Below are 16176 nucleotides of genomic sequence, written 5' to 3'. Positions count from 1 at the left end.
CCTATCAGATGGCCTTACTGTCTGTCTGTCTGTATTTTCCTACCTGCAAGGCGTCTCCTAGCACCTCACCCTTCTCCGGGGCTGGGCTCTCCTGCAGCCGAGTTGCTTGATCTTCCAGCTGGGAAAGCTTTCCCTGAAGAATTTCATTCTTCTCTTCAAGACATTTCTTGGAGTAAGCAAGAGACCCGTGTAAACAGACACGAAGAACAGTCACCAGAGACTCAATTATCTTGTCCCCTAGATTTTCCTTTGCCCTGGCTCAGAAGAAAATTCTCAGAAACCATGGGTCTGAGCTGGGAGTAAGGGCTCCCCAAAACTCAAGAAACTGAGACTTGAAAATGAAGAGTTCAAAAACCAACCTGTGCTCACCAGACCCTGCATGCATATCAACAGAAACCACAGGTCTGGACTTTTTGAGAACTTGACTTTCTACTCCCAATTACATTCATAAATTTAAGTCAAAATATACAAAGCCTACATACCATGTAGCCTTCCTCAGACAAACCTTGACTCAGATACTACCCAAATGCTTAAAAAACAACCCCAGGCATCAAGCCAGCCTAGCCTCATCTGCCCCAGCCTGACATCAACTCCCCCTCAACTGTGGGCACAAAGTAACATGCTCTTTAATCCCAGCACTTGGGAGGCAGAGGCAGGCGAATTTCTGAGTTCGAGGCCAGCCTGGTCTACAGAGGGAGTTCCAGGACAGCCAGGGCTACACAGAGAAACCCTGTCTCGAAAAACCAAAAAACAAAAAAAACAAAACAAAAAAACAAAAAAACCACTCATGATTCCAGACTCTAAGTGATAGGCCCAAGAGCTACTAGGTTAGGAAGTAGCAGAGCTGGGCTCTTAGTAACAACGGTAATGCAGATTGGGCACCCCAAGTCTGAAATCTGGAATCCAACAATCCCAAACCCAAAACCTTTTGAGCTCCAAACAAGATACCAAGAAGAGTCTTAAAATTTTAACAAATAATTGTGGCAGAATCTTACAACTCTGGCACACAGGAGAAAAAGAGTAGAGAACAGAGTCCAAAACCAGCTTGGGCTACAGAGCTAGGGACTTTAAAAAACAAAAGTTCAGAGTGATTTAGATATTAGATAAAGGGATGAACAACTTTAATACTGTCTATGCAAATATTTCAGAATGAAAAAAACCTATCTCTGGTATGCTTTTGACATTAAGCATTTCAGCAAAGAAACCCGACCTGAAATCACAACTAATTCACTAAGAGCTCATGAGTTGCCCTTCAACCACACAATAGTTAACAAAGCATCAGTCCCGTAAGAGACAGATTAACTTCTCCAAGATCCACACTTCACACATCACAGAGTTCACAGGAATGCTGCACTCTGAGTATAAAACCACTACCGCCGGGCAGTGGTGGTGCACGCCTGTAATCTCAGCACTTGGGAGGCAGAGGCAGGCGGATTTCTGAGTTCGAGGTCATCCTGGTCTACAGAGTGAGTTCCATTCTGAGGACAGCTAGGACTATACAGAGAAACCCTGTCTCAAAAAAAAAAAAAAAAAAAAAAACCAAACAAACAAACAAAAAAAAAGATCACTACCAAACCCTGAGAAGGCAGCGCTCATCACTCCAGGACCCAACAGACTGGTGAACTACATGTAGGAAACGTGAACAGCTCCAGAGCTGAGGGTTACCTTATCCTGGAGGGCTGTGCTGAGCTCATTTTCCAGACGAGCCTGCTTCTCTGCCCACTCCTGAGAAGCCTTGCTGTGCTCCTCTATCAGGTCGTTGAATGCACCCTGAAGTTGTTGCAAGTGGTTTGCAAACTCTCGAACCTGAGATATAAACAGGGTGAAAAGTTGGCACCTCTCCGCAGAAATTCCTTGAAACCCAGACCCCGGGGCCTCCAATAATCCTTCCCCACCTTCAATCCAATTACAGCCAATTACATCTCTCATCCAGAAACATACACCATCACTTAGAGCTGCCTGAGCACCCTTCAAGAAACCAATAGCAAGGAAAGTGACTAAAGCCCAAAGCCAGGTTCTAGACAGTCTTCTCAACCTTCTTGGGCAAACTTCCAGACCACCTCAGCCCTGAGGGGCCTCTGCACAGCCAGCCCCACTCACCTTAAAGGAAAGGTCCCCATTCTCCTCAGAAAGCTGGCTAATCTTTCGATCCATCTGGCTCTTCTCGGTCTTCAGGTTCTGACACTGCTTCAAAGTCTCATGCAGCCGCACAGTGAGGCTGCCAGGAGAGGAACTGTAAGAATGGTGTGGTCCCCACCTCGCTAGCAGGGAGCGGATGCTGGAAGGATGGCAGGGAGAGTCATACCTTTCATTCTTGCCTCGGAGCTCCTCAAGCTCACTGGGCTCCTGGGAGCTGGCTGCCTGCTTCTCATTCAGCAGAGCCAGGTGATCAATGCGCTGCTGCATCATGGCGATCTGCGCGTCTGCCCAGGACAGGGAGGGAGACAGAGTCAGCAAAGATCCAGGGGACAGAAGACAGCAAAGGAAGCACAGTATCCGTGCCACAGAAAAGGGACACGGGAAAGGAACTGAACCCAGTGTCTACCAGGTCAGACTGATGTTTGTGCCAGCGATGAGCTTGAGACTCCACTGTCAACAGAAGGGACACCATGGCAGGCAAAGCTGTCACCAAGACATCCCAAATGCTCCCCATCACCAGTACCCACACCCTCTGTCAGGTACCCACCCTTCTCAGTGAGGAGCTTGAGGCTCTCAGACAGCTCCAGCTCCAGGTCATCTCTGTTGCTCCTCTCGTCTGCCAGCTGCTTCTTCAGTCGTCTCATCTGGAACTGTGGGGTCTGCAGTATGTCGCCCATAGGGGAGGATGGAGAGCCTGAGAGGAAGCTGGAAGAGGAAGGAGGAGATGCAAAGATGCCAGGGTGAGAGTCTAAGGTGCAAAGTAACCAACAGCAGCTAGGGATGGGGCAGCAGTGACCATAACCAGTGTTTGGTTAGGGAGGCCAATGTGCCTGGGTTCTTTATCTGCCAGGCTACCTCCTGTCTCAGAAGATGACCTGGAGAACCTTTTCTTCTCCCTCCTCCATGCCTTAATTTCCTGGCTTAAGAATGCAAACATGTGGGGCTGGAGAGACGGCTCAGTGGTTAAAAGCACTGACTGCTCTTCAAGAGGTCCTGAGTTCAAATCCCAGCAACCACATGGTGGCTCACAACCACCTGTAATGAGATCTGATGCCCTCTTCTGGTGTGTGTGAAGACAGCTACAGTGTACATAGATATAATAAAAAGAATGCAAACATGTATTTTCCAAGGAAGAAGGGATTTCCATAAACAGTGACCTGCTCTTGAGGGAAGGCTAACTTATGACAGATCCCAAATCTACATGCCCTCAAAGCAATTCCTACTGCTGTAAAAGGCGGCCTAACAGCTCAGCCTCCCGGATCCAAGGACCAACTAGAAGGATGTGACGCTACCAACCTAGGGAGACAGGCCTAGAACATACTTGTTCTCACTGGAAGATGAAGCAATCCTCTGTATTTCTAGGAAGCGAATCTTCCTCTTGGTCTGGTGGCTGGGTGGAGAAAGCTCTTCTGAGAGGGTGCTGGCATGGGTGTAAGGAACTACAGGTAAGAAGCAGACAAACAAACCAGGAACAGTTAGTAAGGGGGTGAACAGCTCTTCACCTTCTATAATAGACACGTTACCTTAGTAAGTGTGACTCTACAAAAGACACATGTAAGCTCAAGAGGCAATTCCTAGGCAGAACCTGATCAACGAGATCAAGGTCTTTGACTAAAATCAAGGTGCAACTTCCACTTCCTCAGAGAAAAGTATTCAAATGAGCATGGTGGAATGAGGAAGCTCCCCTCATACTCAGACACTGGAACGAGTCCTATTGCCAATACTACAGAGGCCATAAGAGCCCAGCACCAAGTCTGCCACAGACCCTAAGAGCTTGTATTGGTGCCACCAGCCTCTGTGGCACTCATAGCTCTCATATCACCAAGGTATAGAATAATGTCTTCTCTTGGTTCCCACAACCACTTTCTCAGGACTTTACTACCTCGAACCACTCCTCTTCTCTCTCTTCCCAGAGATTTGATGGGCCCTTTTTGCTCTGCCCAGTGCCTACAGATTCAATGGCTGACAAGCTGGCCTGCAAATCTACATCTGACTCAAGAGAACTTTCTTACATCCTAGACTCCTATTCTTAACATCTTCACCTCATGAACTCAAACATGAAGAATCCCAAGTTCAATAGCCAGAAAAGAACTTGCCCAAAACTATGGCTCAGAGTCCCAGTAGCAGCAGCTGACCTGCTCATGAGACATGGCGAACTCTCACTCTGTGAGACACTTATATCTACACTTAGTCCCTGTACTGGTTTGTATGTACCTGAGTCCCACATAGAACATGAGCTGCATGAAGGGAAACCTTTTTCAAGGTTTACAAAAGATGTTTAACTTCAACTTCTAAGCCTACAGTTTAAAAGACAAAAAATAAGGGTATGGAGAGATAGCTTAGCTGGTCAAGCAGACCCAAGTTCAATATCCACATGATGGCTTACAACTCGAAGTTGTTACTCCAGTTCCAAGGGGATCCCATGCCTTCTTCTGGCCTCTGTGGGCACCAGGCACACACTTGGTATTCAAATACACATGCAGTCAAAACACCCATACCATATGTATAAGATAAAGTAAAAATAAAAAGTAAAAGGTACACAGAACAATGTGAGAAGTAAGTGGGAGTCAAGGTCACCAGAACGTAAGAGGCGATCACTTACAAGCATCCTGAGAGCTACTGTCGGGCAGCATGGAGCCACTCCAGATTGTTTAAGGTGTCAGCACATGGCTCAGAAATCACCTTCCATCACAGGTGACTCCTGCATACTAACTCTGTGCCATGCTGAGGTCAGAGGTCAGCAGTCCTTTGCTCAGAGAGAGTGGATCTTTACAAGTGGCCCTACTCACCTTTCTCCAAGAAACTCTCTAAGTCCTCAGTAAGGTTTAGCGACTCCTCATGATCCAGCATAAACTTCAGGATGACCGCTAACTCAGCCTGTGCCACGGGGAGAGAGAAGGAGCATCACTGTGACAGCTGTAAAGGGAGGGCTCAGGACCTCCCAGCAGTGCCTACCCCGGGGCCTGCTGGTTCTTCTCCACCCTCTCTAAAGCTGAAACTTCATGGCCTGCCCACAACACGCTGGTTCTACCTGTTCTTCCCCTACCAGAAAGCTTTTAGACATCACTTTGCTGACTAAAATAAGTGGAGTGGCAAACACACAGATAAGGACACACATAGGAAAAGCTGTAAACCTACACCATCTCCAAATACAGGACAATTCAAAACATGTACACTAAATAGTTGGGGAATGACATTACTGCAGTATCATTTCCTTCTTTGTACTTAAACATTTTCTGATTTTTGTTTTTTACTCAATGAATGGTTGTCAATATTACAAATATTACCTCTTTAGAGAATAATAATTTTTATTTAAAAAGAAACGTTTGGGTGAGGGAAGCCCAGGCTGGGCTGGCAAGTGGGATAAAAGCACAAAAGCCTACCTGAACCCCATATTCAAACTGCTCCCAGTCCCGGAGGTTTCTGGAGCTCATGGTGGACTGATATAAAAACAGCATTATCATCTAGAAGCCAAACAGAGATGCAGTGACTGAGTGCAGTAGATCTCTTTCTAGTGTTTCCACTCTGAGCTGTTTTGAGTTAGTCTCCTTCAGAAGTCCTATTAGCAGTCTCAAGTCACTATCCTTAATAGTCACAGGGGGAGTGATGGCTCAGTGGTTAAAAGCACTGGCTACTCTTCTAGAGGACCCGGGTTCAATTCCCAGCAACCACATGACAGCTCCTAACTGTCTGTAACTCCAGTTCCAGGGGAATCTTCATCTTCACCCTCACACAGACATACATGCAGGCAAAACACCAATGCACAGAAAAATAAATGTTTAAAACAAGGAGTCTCCTTTTTTTTCCAAAATAAATCCAAGGGCTCACTCACCAGGCAGGCAGTGGTGACTCAAAACTTTAATCCCAGCGCTTGGGAGGCAAAGGCAGTGGATCTCTGAGTTTGAAGTCAACCTGGTCTATAAAATGAGTTCTAGGACAGCCGGGGATACACAGAAAAACCCTGTTTCAGGGATGACGATAATAAGAATAGCAATAATAATAATTAAATAAATTCAGGGGCTTGATGCTCATAGTGCAAAAATTTCTACACAGCTGAATTCCTCAACTTATGGAACATAACTGAGCATAAAACTTAAGGGATTATTCACACCAGAAAAAGAAATGAAGTCAACTAAACTTGAAAGAAAAATATGATGACCACTGAGCAAGAACCAATCTTCCATCCTGGGTATCAGTGTTGGTCAAGTAAAGTTGTTTGTCAAAGATCACGGGCTTACAGAATCCTTAGACAAAAATGGCCTCTGATTCAGCCAACTGGCTGGTCTCGCCTCTACATCTGAAGAGCCCCAGAAAGAAAGCATTCGACACTCCTCCACATTCTCTGCCACCCAAGTCTGGAATCCCACAGGTACCTTGGCCAGTTCCATCTCGGATCCCTCTATCACTTTCTGCACAGATACCAGGCATTGTGTAGATGAAGGATGTTTCCGATTTTCTGCAATGACAACCATGTAGCAAACACTAAACTCTCAAAACTCAACTTCAGAAACAGAAGTACAGTCTCCAAGGAGACTACCCCCTTATTCCTACTGCTCTCTCTCTCACCTGCCTTCTTTCTATTCCCATCTGAAGTCAGCTCGGCTTTGGGGCCACCCAATGCTCCCATGGATAGTGCTAGAAGAAAACTGCTAGGCCATTAGCAAAACAACTCAAGACCTATACTTACCTGTCAGCTTATTGGCTCCATCCCTTAGCTCCACGGAAGGAGCCAGAGACATGAGATCACTCTAGAGTCCTGTCTCAACTAAGGCTGAAGAGAGATGGTCTACAAGTGAGTCCAGTAAGAGCAACCGAGGACACCATGCCCTTATGCTGCCAGAGCTGTTTCACAGTAGGGAGAAAATTTCACCTGCCCTATAATTCTCTTGAGGTAGAAATGACAGGCAAGCAGCTCAATGTTAAAGATGACAATTCTGCGATACAAAAATGACCAGGGGGGAGCTGACATGCTCTGTGCCCCAAGTTTCACAAATATTCTTATTTAATCCTCCACTAACCTGATGAGCAATTGTTATTCCCACAACACAGAGACAGAGAACCTGTGTCTAAAAAAAAAACCAGCCCCTTTACTTCGTATGCAAGCAATTACCTAAGAATAATACTTTTCTTGCAAGGGAAAGGAGTTTACTTACAAAGGTAATAACATGATCCTTTTCCTTCCTTTCTCTTCAAAATAGGGAGAACTCTGATATCACCAAAGTGGTATCAACCCTCTCAGCTATCTGGACCTGACACGGACTCTAGGACTGAAGAGACATTTTTCTTAAAAGTAAGCTGGTGGTGCAGTTAACTCAAGACCCAGGGAGGCTGACGCAGGTGTTTGTCTTTCTGCTAGAGTTGGGGACCCTAACCTTTTTGCAGCCAGACACCCATGACTGAGTCCCCAAGTCCCAGGAGCTGAAGCTCTCCAGCCAGTTAAGATACTTACTCTGTAGAAAACTGCAAACAAAGTCTAGTCTTTCCGGTAGTGGCTGCTGTAGGATTTGTTGCCCCTCTTTAGTGTCATGGCTAAAGCAAACAAAAAGCAAACATTAGGACAAGACTACTCAGCCATTTGTGCCTCCCTGCTTCCCTACAGCCTCCCCTCCCCTTTAGGCCCAGTCTGTTCTAGGCCTGGGGGCAGGAGAAGATTCAAGAACACTACTTTACTCTGATGAAAATGTGTGGCGGGTAAGAAATGCTGACTTGGAGCATGGGGTCCTTCTATAAAACGTGGCACTCAGCTAAGCCATTTGCAGTACAACAAAGTTTTGTGGGAACCATTGAGAGGAAATGGCAAAATGTTTGGGAAGCTATGTTAAACAGCTAGAGTGGCTCAACTCTAACATGTCAGAAAACATGGGAAACACAGCCAAAGTAGAGTGTAAGAGAAGCCCATGAGAAGAGAAAACAGGGCCAAAATATGAAACAATGGGTGATGCTGAGGCTCTGAAGTGACAGGACAAAGTTCCCACACTCCACAGTAGGCACAGGCAGACATGGTGCAGAAGAAATGGCGAAAGACTCTAAGAGGTGGTGCTAAGAAGCACTCATCCTTGATGAGCAGCCTTGCCTTCCCCAAAGTGTTTAGCAGCCAACGCACAGAAGAGAGAAACAAGGGAGAGAGTGTGATGGTTTGTAATGTTTGGCCCAGGGAGTGGCACTATTAGGAGGTTGCCCTTGTTGGAGTAGGTGTCACTGTAGGCATGGGCATGAAGACCTCTTCCTAGTTGACTGAAAGCGAGTCTTCTCCTAGCTGCCTTCAGAACAAGAAGTGTTAACTCAGCTTCTCTAGCTCCACATCTGCCTGGGCGCTGCCATCCTCCTGCCTTGATGATGGACTGAACCTCTCAACATATAAGCCAGCCCCAATTAAATGTTGTCCTTTATAAGACTTGCCTTGGTCATGGTGTCTATTCACAGCAATAAAACCTAACTAAGACAGAAGTTGGTACCAGGGACTACAGTATTGCTATGATAGGCCTGACCATGCTTTTATTTAAAAGAATGTTTATTTTGGGACTTTGGAAAGCAGTGGAGTCATTTAAGTGGGGTTTAATGGGCTATCCTAGTAGGTATATGGAAGAGTTTGTTGCTGAGAGTGATCTGAAAGGTACAGATCCCGCCCAAGAGGTTTCAGTGGAAAAGAATTTCAATATATAGCATAGAAACTCATTTTGTGGTATTTTGGTGAAGAATGTGGCTGCTTTTTGCCATTGTGTGAAGAGCCTGCCTGGTCAAAAGAGAAAATCCCCAGGAGCCAATGTCAATGCATTTCCCACTAAATGAACAAACAATAAAAATGCCCAGTGGCCTGCCAATCCGTACTCCTTCCCTTAAGAACAAGCCTCCTGATTTAGAGCAGCTCCAGGAGGACGACCAGAAAGCTAACAGTCACAGCACCCTAAGAATGCCCGTTTCCCCAAAGGCAACTGCTCTGTGTCATTTGTATCTGACACAGATGTAAAGTCTAATATGAGATCTTAATATCTGGTAGTCTAAGGCTAATCAGACAGCACTCTACAGTAGAAAATGGGTACTGAATTTCTCTTTGAAAAAAATTTCCTCCAGGAATAAACTAGAGTGACTAAAGCAAGGACAAATCCCTGTCCTTACTTCTGGACTGTGGAGTAGGAGCTTCCTCACAAACTTTCTTCTGGAAGAGCAGAGGGATGCTAATGAGGCTAAGGAAATTCACAGGAAACTCAGGAAGCTCACCAACAAGACACTTCCTATGAGTTGTATAAGCAGCGTGGAGAAGAGACACTTTCCTGAAGGTCTAGCAAACTGCACCCGGAACTCAAAAGAACCCACTTTTGCTGAGCTGTCTGACACCCATGACACCCATTCTAGCATGAACTCTCGGGTGGTGCAACTGTCTGAGTCACCTGTGCTCCTGTAAGTAAGTAATAAACTCGTGGATTCCCCACGGTAGACGGGCAGAATGGTTTTTGGTCTGTTGCCAGCACCCTGTCTGAGGTGCTTGGTCATGTCTATGAATCTTCCCAGGGAAAGTCATACAACATGGACCACCTATTTATTGCTTTTGCAAACAAGTCAAGGAAATGTATCTTTCCTTTTTCAAAAAAAAGTTTTTTTGTGTATGGTTCCTTTAAAGGAACCAAAACTGGTACTGGTCAGAACCAGAAGTTGTTTCAAAACCCTGTAAAATGTTCCTACTCCTAACACCAAATTTCAAGGATAACACAAACCACTCTAGTGGGATTATCTGTACTGGGCTGCTCAGCCTTATCCACTTACACACACCTGGCTGGGCCAGTGAGGAGACTCCGAAGGTAAAAAGCAGTAGACACACAAGTCTGATAACCTGAGTTTAATGCCTACCACCCTTAATGGAAGGAGAGAACCAACTCCCGAAAGGTATCCTCTGACTCCACATCAATGAAGTGGCACACAAACATCCATACTCGCATACACACATGCCTGCCCCCCCCTCCCCCATGAGATTGAAAGGCAGAAGTGAATGGTGAAGAGAGGATTACAGAAGACTAAATTTGAGTCAGGAAATTGGAAGTCCTTGGGGGTAGTCTCTTGGCATTGTGTCTTGAAGCATATGGGGCCTTGAAGAGCCTCCTGTGTCAGAGTAAGGAAGTCTCTGGATAGGACAAGACTGAAACCTCTTCCATTAAAAGGCCTAATGACTAGAAAGGAAAGGTCAAGGCGGTCTAGGTGCTCATCTTTGAGCCCACTTACCCCTCTAACATCCCAATCCCACCTGGTGTTCTGGTCAGTCCCGACACTGGCTGAGGTCTGGAGAACACATACTCACATGGTGTTAATAATCTTGATGAAGATGCTGCAGTCCTGGAGCTGCAGCACTGTCTCCACGGGGTCAGCAACATGCAGACTGTTCACCTACGACCCAAATGGAAGAATCTGGTGAGACACTTAAAAATGCCAGAAGCATGCAGTTCACAGCATCCCCCAGATGCTAGCACCATCTAATTCCCTAGCTTCTACCTCCCCAGTGCTGGGGTTGCTACACCAGGCCGCCAAGATTCTTAACCTATACCCACTCAGCCAGTGAGTGTACCCATACAGTCACCGTAGACAAACCGACTATCAGGCTTTCACCATTAAGAGCCTGCGAGGAGAGCTTCCCCAGAGTCCTGGAGCACACTCAGTGCAATGGAAAGACTTAGATCTAGCAGCAAGACTCAGCAGATAACTGCACCCACCCCACAAGGCCAACGAGTTCAGACCTCTGCTTTGTACATATTGTACACACTAAACTAATAAACAAGTAACAGTAAAACAGTAACTGTTTGCAAACATATGCTTTAGTCTAGAGGAAAGAGGAAGAAACAATGAAAGAAATAAGTTGTTTTTTAAAAGAAAAAGCAGCTCAATTCTCACTTATGATGCAACTGCCTGTTCTTTTTAACGCTACAAAATTCATCACGGGTCACACACAAATATTTCAAGTACACAAGATATCCAACAGCATTTGCAGCTAACTTCTATAGGAGAGTCCATAAATTAATTCCATAAGCACTTGGGCTCAAATTTACCTCTAGTCCTGCTAATTAACTACATTTGTAGCAAAAAGAAGGGAAGAAGACAAGGACTACTTAGGAACGAGGCTGTCAGTCTCTTAACGATTTCAGAAGGTGGTTATGTGAAATCAGCTAGGGTCTACTGTTTGTAAATGTGCTCTTTAAAGAGCAATAGGCTTAGATCCACTGAGATGGCTCAGTAGATAGACAGACGCACTTGCTGCCAAGCCTGTCCACCTGAGTTCCATCTCTAGGTCCAACACAGGAGAAAAAGAGAACCAACTACTGTAAGCTGTCTTCTGACTCTACACACACAGGTACTCAAGCACATACAAAATAAGTGTCTAAAAATTGAAGCAGTAGGTTAAGTCAGCACAGTAGTACATGCCTACAACCTCAGCCCCTGGGAAGCTGAGAAAGAAGGATCACTGGTAGTTCAGGATAGTATGGGCTACACAGCAAGGTCCTAGCCCTCACATACATATATCTTAAGATAATGAAATAGGCTGATGAAGGGGATGGCTGAGCAATTAAAGAGCACTGACTGCTCTTGCAGAGGGCCTGGGTTCAACTCCAGCACCCACATGGCAGTTCACAACCATCTGTAAACTCCAGGTACCTTCTCAGGCACCAGGCAAGCCTATGGTACACAGACATATGTACAGGCAAAACAAAACAAAACAAAACAAAACACCCTATACATATAAAAATGAACTAATTAAATTTGAAAAAATAGGGGGCTGGAAAAGATGGCTCGAGGGTGAGTCTTCTGGAGGACCTGAGTCAATTCCCAGCACCCACACCAGGCAGCTCACTGTCAGTTCCAAAAGCCCCACACCACCCCTATCTCTGCCATTCCTTTCTCCCTAAAAGCAGTGCCTAAACAGAAAGATTATTATTGTGTAAACAAGCTTAAAGGTTCCTGATTACTAGAAAAACAGACCTTTTAAGATTTTTCTGTGGATAAGAAACCACCATTAATTCTTCAGGAACCTCCCTTTACCTTCCTCCATCAGTTCAGAACCCCACCCTGATGACGGCCATATAAAATCTACTTGCTTATTTGCCATTTGCTCTTCCCGGATCCCACCCCTACAGATGGCTGTGATGGTTTGAGTAAAAATGGCCCCCACAGGACCACAGGGAGTGGCACTATTAAGAGGTGTGGCCTTGTTGGAGGAAGTATGTTTCAGTTCTTTTGCTGCTGCCTGTGGATCAAGTCCAGAACTCTCAGCTCCTTCTCCAGCACCATGTCTGCCTGCATGCTACCATGCTCCATGCTAACAATGGACTAAATCTCTGAACTGCAATCCAGCCCCAATGAAATGTTTTCCTTTATAAGAGTTGCTGTAGTCAGGGCTGGTGAGATGGCTCAGCGGTTAAGAGCACTGACTGCTCTTCTGGAGGTCATGAGTTCAAATCCCAGCAACCATATGGTGGCTCACAACCATCCTTAATCAGAAACAAATTTAAAAAAGAAAAAAAAAAAAAAAACCCTATGGGTCGGAGCGAGCGGGGCAGGAGCAAAAGGGAAGCGCGCGGGGGTAGGGGTGGGGGTTGGGGGGGGGATGACTTGCTGTAGTCATGGTGTCTCTTCACAGCAACAGAAATCTTAATGACCTTGGCTGTTTGGTCCTCTATGAATCTTTCTTTCTGCCCACAAAGCAGCCTGGTTTCATAGTTTCTCTGTGCCATCACTTACACTTGAAATCTGGGAGGGACACTTAACCCTCCAGCAAGTCCTGTCCCTCCTGGCTGAATCAAGCTGCTCATGCTTGACCCTTCCGGGTCAGATCACTGCTGCTGGCTCCTGCCACCTACCATATTCAACTCCAATTTCAAAGTCCACCTCTTCAGCGGCTTCCCCTTCACCTACTATAACAATTTGTCTCTTCTGCCTCAGCAGAGCTGCCTGCTCTGTCTCTCAGCGCATGGAGTCTATCACAAGGTTGTGCTGGTATCAAGCAGCCTCCCTACACCCTTTTGGGTGTCCCATCTTGTGGAAGACGGACATCCCTCCTCTGACCCTGAGCTTCTCTCTGACACATCTCTAGGTCCACCCAGAGACACACAGGATTGAAATTCTTGTCAAAACAGCACTCAACCCTCTGAGCCCCTCCCATTTCCTTGCTCCGCCCCCCGATTCCCTCCCCACCTGTCTCAGCTCCCTCCTGGCACTTACACATGACTGTATTAGCCATGACTGCTAACTGTATTCAACAACAAGCTTCTAAAAAGACTGTTTTAAGGTAAGGAGCATGTTTAATGAATACGGTTTATGAATTCCTAAGGTCCTTTCAGGTAGCAGAAACTGACCTGAAGATGTGTGCCTCCTTGTCTTGCCAACTTGCTACGCTCCAGCTATGTGGAGAGACTGTAAAGATGCACTATGAAAACAATCACAAGAGAAAAGCTCCTAGTCTCTCTGTGAACTTTATGGTTTAAAGTTTATTCTGATGCTAAGGAATCCTCAATTGAAATTTTTAAGGCTCAAACTCAATAGGAATAAATCTGTAAAATCCTAATCTTATAAAAGGTACTAACTTTGTTATAAATTGTTAAAGATAATTAAGACATGCAAGATAATGGTAAGCTTAAGCCTTCTGTCCATGTTGTCAGGTTAAGCCTAAGACAATTAAAAGAAAATAAATGCCTGCTCCCGATGGAAGCCCTGAGGTCTTCTCCAGAAGATGGGGCAGTGGACTTCACTTGGAACTTGCTTCCACGTGGCTGCAATAATTACTAGGTGAAGAACTTCCTTCATCTTACCCACCACCAGGAACCTGCCCAAACCGTGGACACGAGACAAATATAAAAATATACTTCCCGTCCTTGCCTTGCCAAGGTGGGTCAGTTCCCCAAGTTCCTCTGCTGGGAAAACTCTTGCATCTTCTGGACCTGGAAGCCTACAACCCTGGGACCTCTGACCCCCAACAAAGCCATGGAGATCACCATGGAGGATCCCAGGTCGGCTGCGTTAGAAGCCAATAAGTCTCTGCCATCTAAATTGATACAGAGGGAATCTGGTCTATACATCATACTCAAATGTATCCTCAGATTTCTGTGATGGAGTCGATGCTGGGCTCCAGCTACACTACACTACACTACAGTACCACTACACTACAGTACCACTACAGCCAACCTCAACCAGCGCCTCCCTGTAGGCTGTAATTGCCAGATTATAAAGCTAGACAGACCTGCCCTACAGTGTGTGACACAGGCAGGCCATACACATCTGTACCTGCTTGCCAACATGCCACACAGAAGGGACAGAAGATGCCATTCAGGTGCCTGCCAGCCATGAGGCCAGCCTGCACCAGGAGCCACCACAATGTGTAAGTCTGTGGTGGTCTGATAGGAGAGAAAGAGTGGAGCAGCTTAAGTATTATGAAGATGGAACTAGAGACTCCAGGATGGAAAGGAATAGCCTGTTGTGAGTTGCCAGCCCTGCCTCCTGGGCTCATGGTGAGGTCCCAGCCAGAGCTGCTGCTGAGGGCCATGTCTGAGTCTGTGGCTCCATAGAGGCAAGGGTCATTATCAATGCCCATGGCTCATACTACTACAAGAGAACATGGGGATATCCCTGGTCAGGGCAGCCATGAAGGAGCACCTGGATGTCTAGAGACTGTGCAAAACTGACCCTGCCCCTCACTGGATGTGGTGCTCTGAGAGCTGGCCCTGATGCCCTGGTGAGCCAGTCCTGAGAGTATGTGTGGGAGAGCTGACACTGCCATGGGGTAGCACAGGTGCAGAGGTGATGCCCCCTGCCCCTGACACCTCAGGTAGGATAGCTACCAACAGGGTCAGAAGCTTGGGAAAGCTAGCCCTAAACATCACCTGGACAGCACAGCAGAGATGACTCTGGTCAGGGCTCAGGTGAGCCAGCCCCAAGTACAAGAACATGAGAGAACTGGCCCCTTCACTCATCATTCTCTGGTGTGAGGTGACATAGGTACTCTTTGCTACCTGTGGCAGTTGGGAGAGGTGGCCCTGGGGTCATGAGAGCAAGAATGCTAGCCCTGCTCCTTGCCTGGGCAGTACAGTAGGGCTGGCCCTGGTCAAAGGGTACAGGTGAGCCAGTTCTAAAGTCCAGAACTCGGGAGAGCTGGCCTGCACTCATCTGGCATGAGGTGGCATGGTTGCAGGAGTGATGCCCTCCCTCTCCCCTGCCCCCTTGACACCTACAGTAGCTGAGAGAGCTGACCCTGGGGTCATGAGAGCAGGAGTTAGCCCTGCTACTTCAGTAGCTGTAGCAATCAGAAATGTGGGCCTTGCACCTAATCTGGGCATCACAGTGAGGCTGGCTCTGAAGGCATGGGTGCTGGTGAGGTGGCCCCCAAAGGCATGATAGCAAGAGAGCTGACCCTCCCTCCTACTGATGGTGGCATTGGATGGCCAAGAAAGAGCAATGCTGGAGAGTTCCCTCTGGTAGTGTGGAGAAGAGAAAGCCAGTGGGCTGACCAGCTATGCTACCGCTCAGGCCCAGATCCAGGGCTCTGAGATAACCCACGGTAAAATCTCTATTATCTGTGAATGGTTGGGACGTGTCAAAGGACCAGTCCTGCTGTTCCAAAACTGTAGGATCTCCATGACACAGGGCAACAACAGGATAACCAGGAGTCCTGATGAGGATACAATATCAGTGGTGTCACAGAAGGCAGAGATCTTGAACCAGAGCAATGACTCATTGCAATGAAAGGGAACAGACTGTGGGACACACTGTGACATACTACAGCTTCCATGACAAGAGGTTTTCTATCCTGTGTTTTTGTTATTTTTGTTTTGTTTTGTTTATTGTATTTTTATTTGGAGGGAGGTTGCAAGGGTGAAGGATGGACATGAGGGGCAGGGAGATGAGTGGGACTGAGGGGCTTGATGTGAAATTCACAAAGAATCAATAAAAAGTTTAAAAAAAAAAAACTCAGGCTTTTTTTCCTAGAGCTAGGTGTCCTGCGAGAGGAGCAAACTCATAGACAGGTTTACCCTGATGACAAACTTCATGTAGAGAAAGGTAAGCTCA

General features: G+C 46.5%; 1 protein-coding gene and 1 long non-coding RNA gene across 13 annotated transcripts in view; one reads left to right on the top strand and one right to left on the bottom strand.

The window, feature by feature from the left end:
- Numa1 (nuclear mitotic apparatus protein 1) overlaps window positions 1-16176 on the bottom strand; it is an 80983-nt gene that overhangs the window by 16719 nt on the left and 48088 nt on the right. For 10 of the 12 annotated variants that reach the window (XM_006507169.3, XM_006507177.3, XM_006507174.2 and 7 more), the window contains exons 3-13: window positions 10430-10515; window positions 7589-7668; window positions 6513-6595; window positions 5523-5603; window positions 4929-5016; window positions 3461-3578; window positions 2687-2844; window positions 2306-2423; window positions 2101-2218; window positions 1666-1806; window positions 44-166 (exon numbers count right to left, since the gene is read on the bottom strand). In XM_006507169.3, the coding sequence (XP_006507232.1) occupies window positions 44-166; window positions 1666-1806; window positions 2101-2218; window positions 2306-2423; window positions 2687-2844; window positions 3461-3578; window positions 4929-5016; window positions 5523-5603; window positions 6513-6595; window positions 7589-7668; window positions 10430-10515 (1194 nt within the window). Of the gene's footprint in view, window positions 1-43; window positions 167-1665; window positions 1807-2100; window positions 2219-2305; window positions 2424-2686; window positions 2845-3460; window positions 3579-4928; window positions 5017-5522; window positions 5604-6512; window positions 6596-6705; window positions 6786-7588; window positions 7669-10429; window positions 10516-16176 lie in introns of all 12 variants that reach the window. The other 2 variants (XM_030241949.1, XM_030241950.1) reach the window with 1 other exon arrangement.
- Window positions 6785-15145, top strand: Gm39061. The gene is made up of 2 exons (XR_869849.2): window positions 6785-7429; window positions 9211-15145. It is a non-coding gene; the product is annotated as a predicted gene, 39061 (long non-coding RNA).

The sequence above is a fragment of the Mus musculus genome, chromosome 7 (genome assembly GCF_000001635.26).
Source record: "Mus musculus strain C57BL/6J chromosome 7, GRCm38.p6 C57BL/6J".
NCBI lineage: Eukaryota > Metazoa > Chordata > Mammalia > Rodentia > Muridae > Mus > Mus musculus.
The sequence above is the reverse complement of the archived record's forward strand: the minus strand, read 5'-3'. Positions and strand labels throughout refer to the sequence as shown.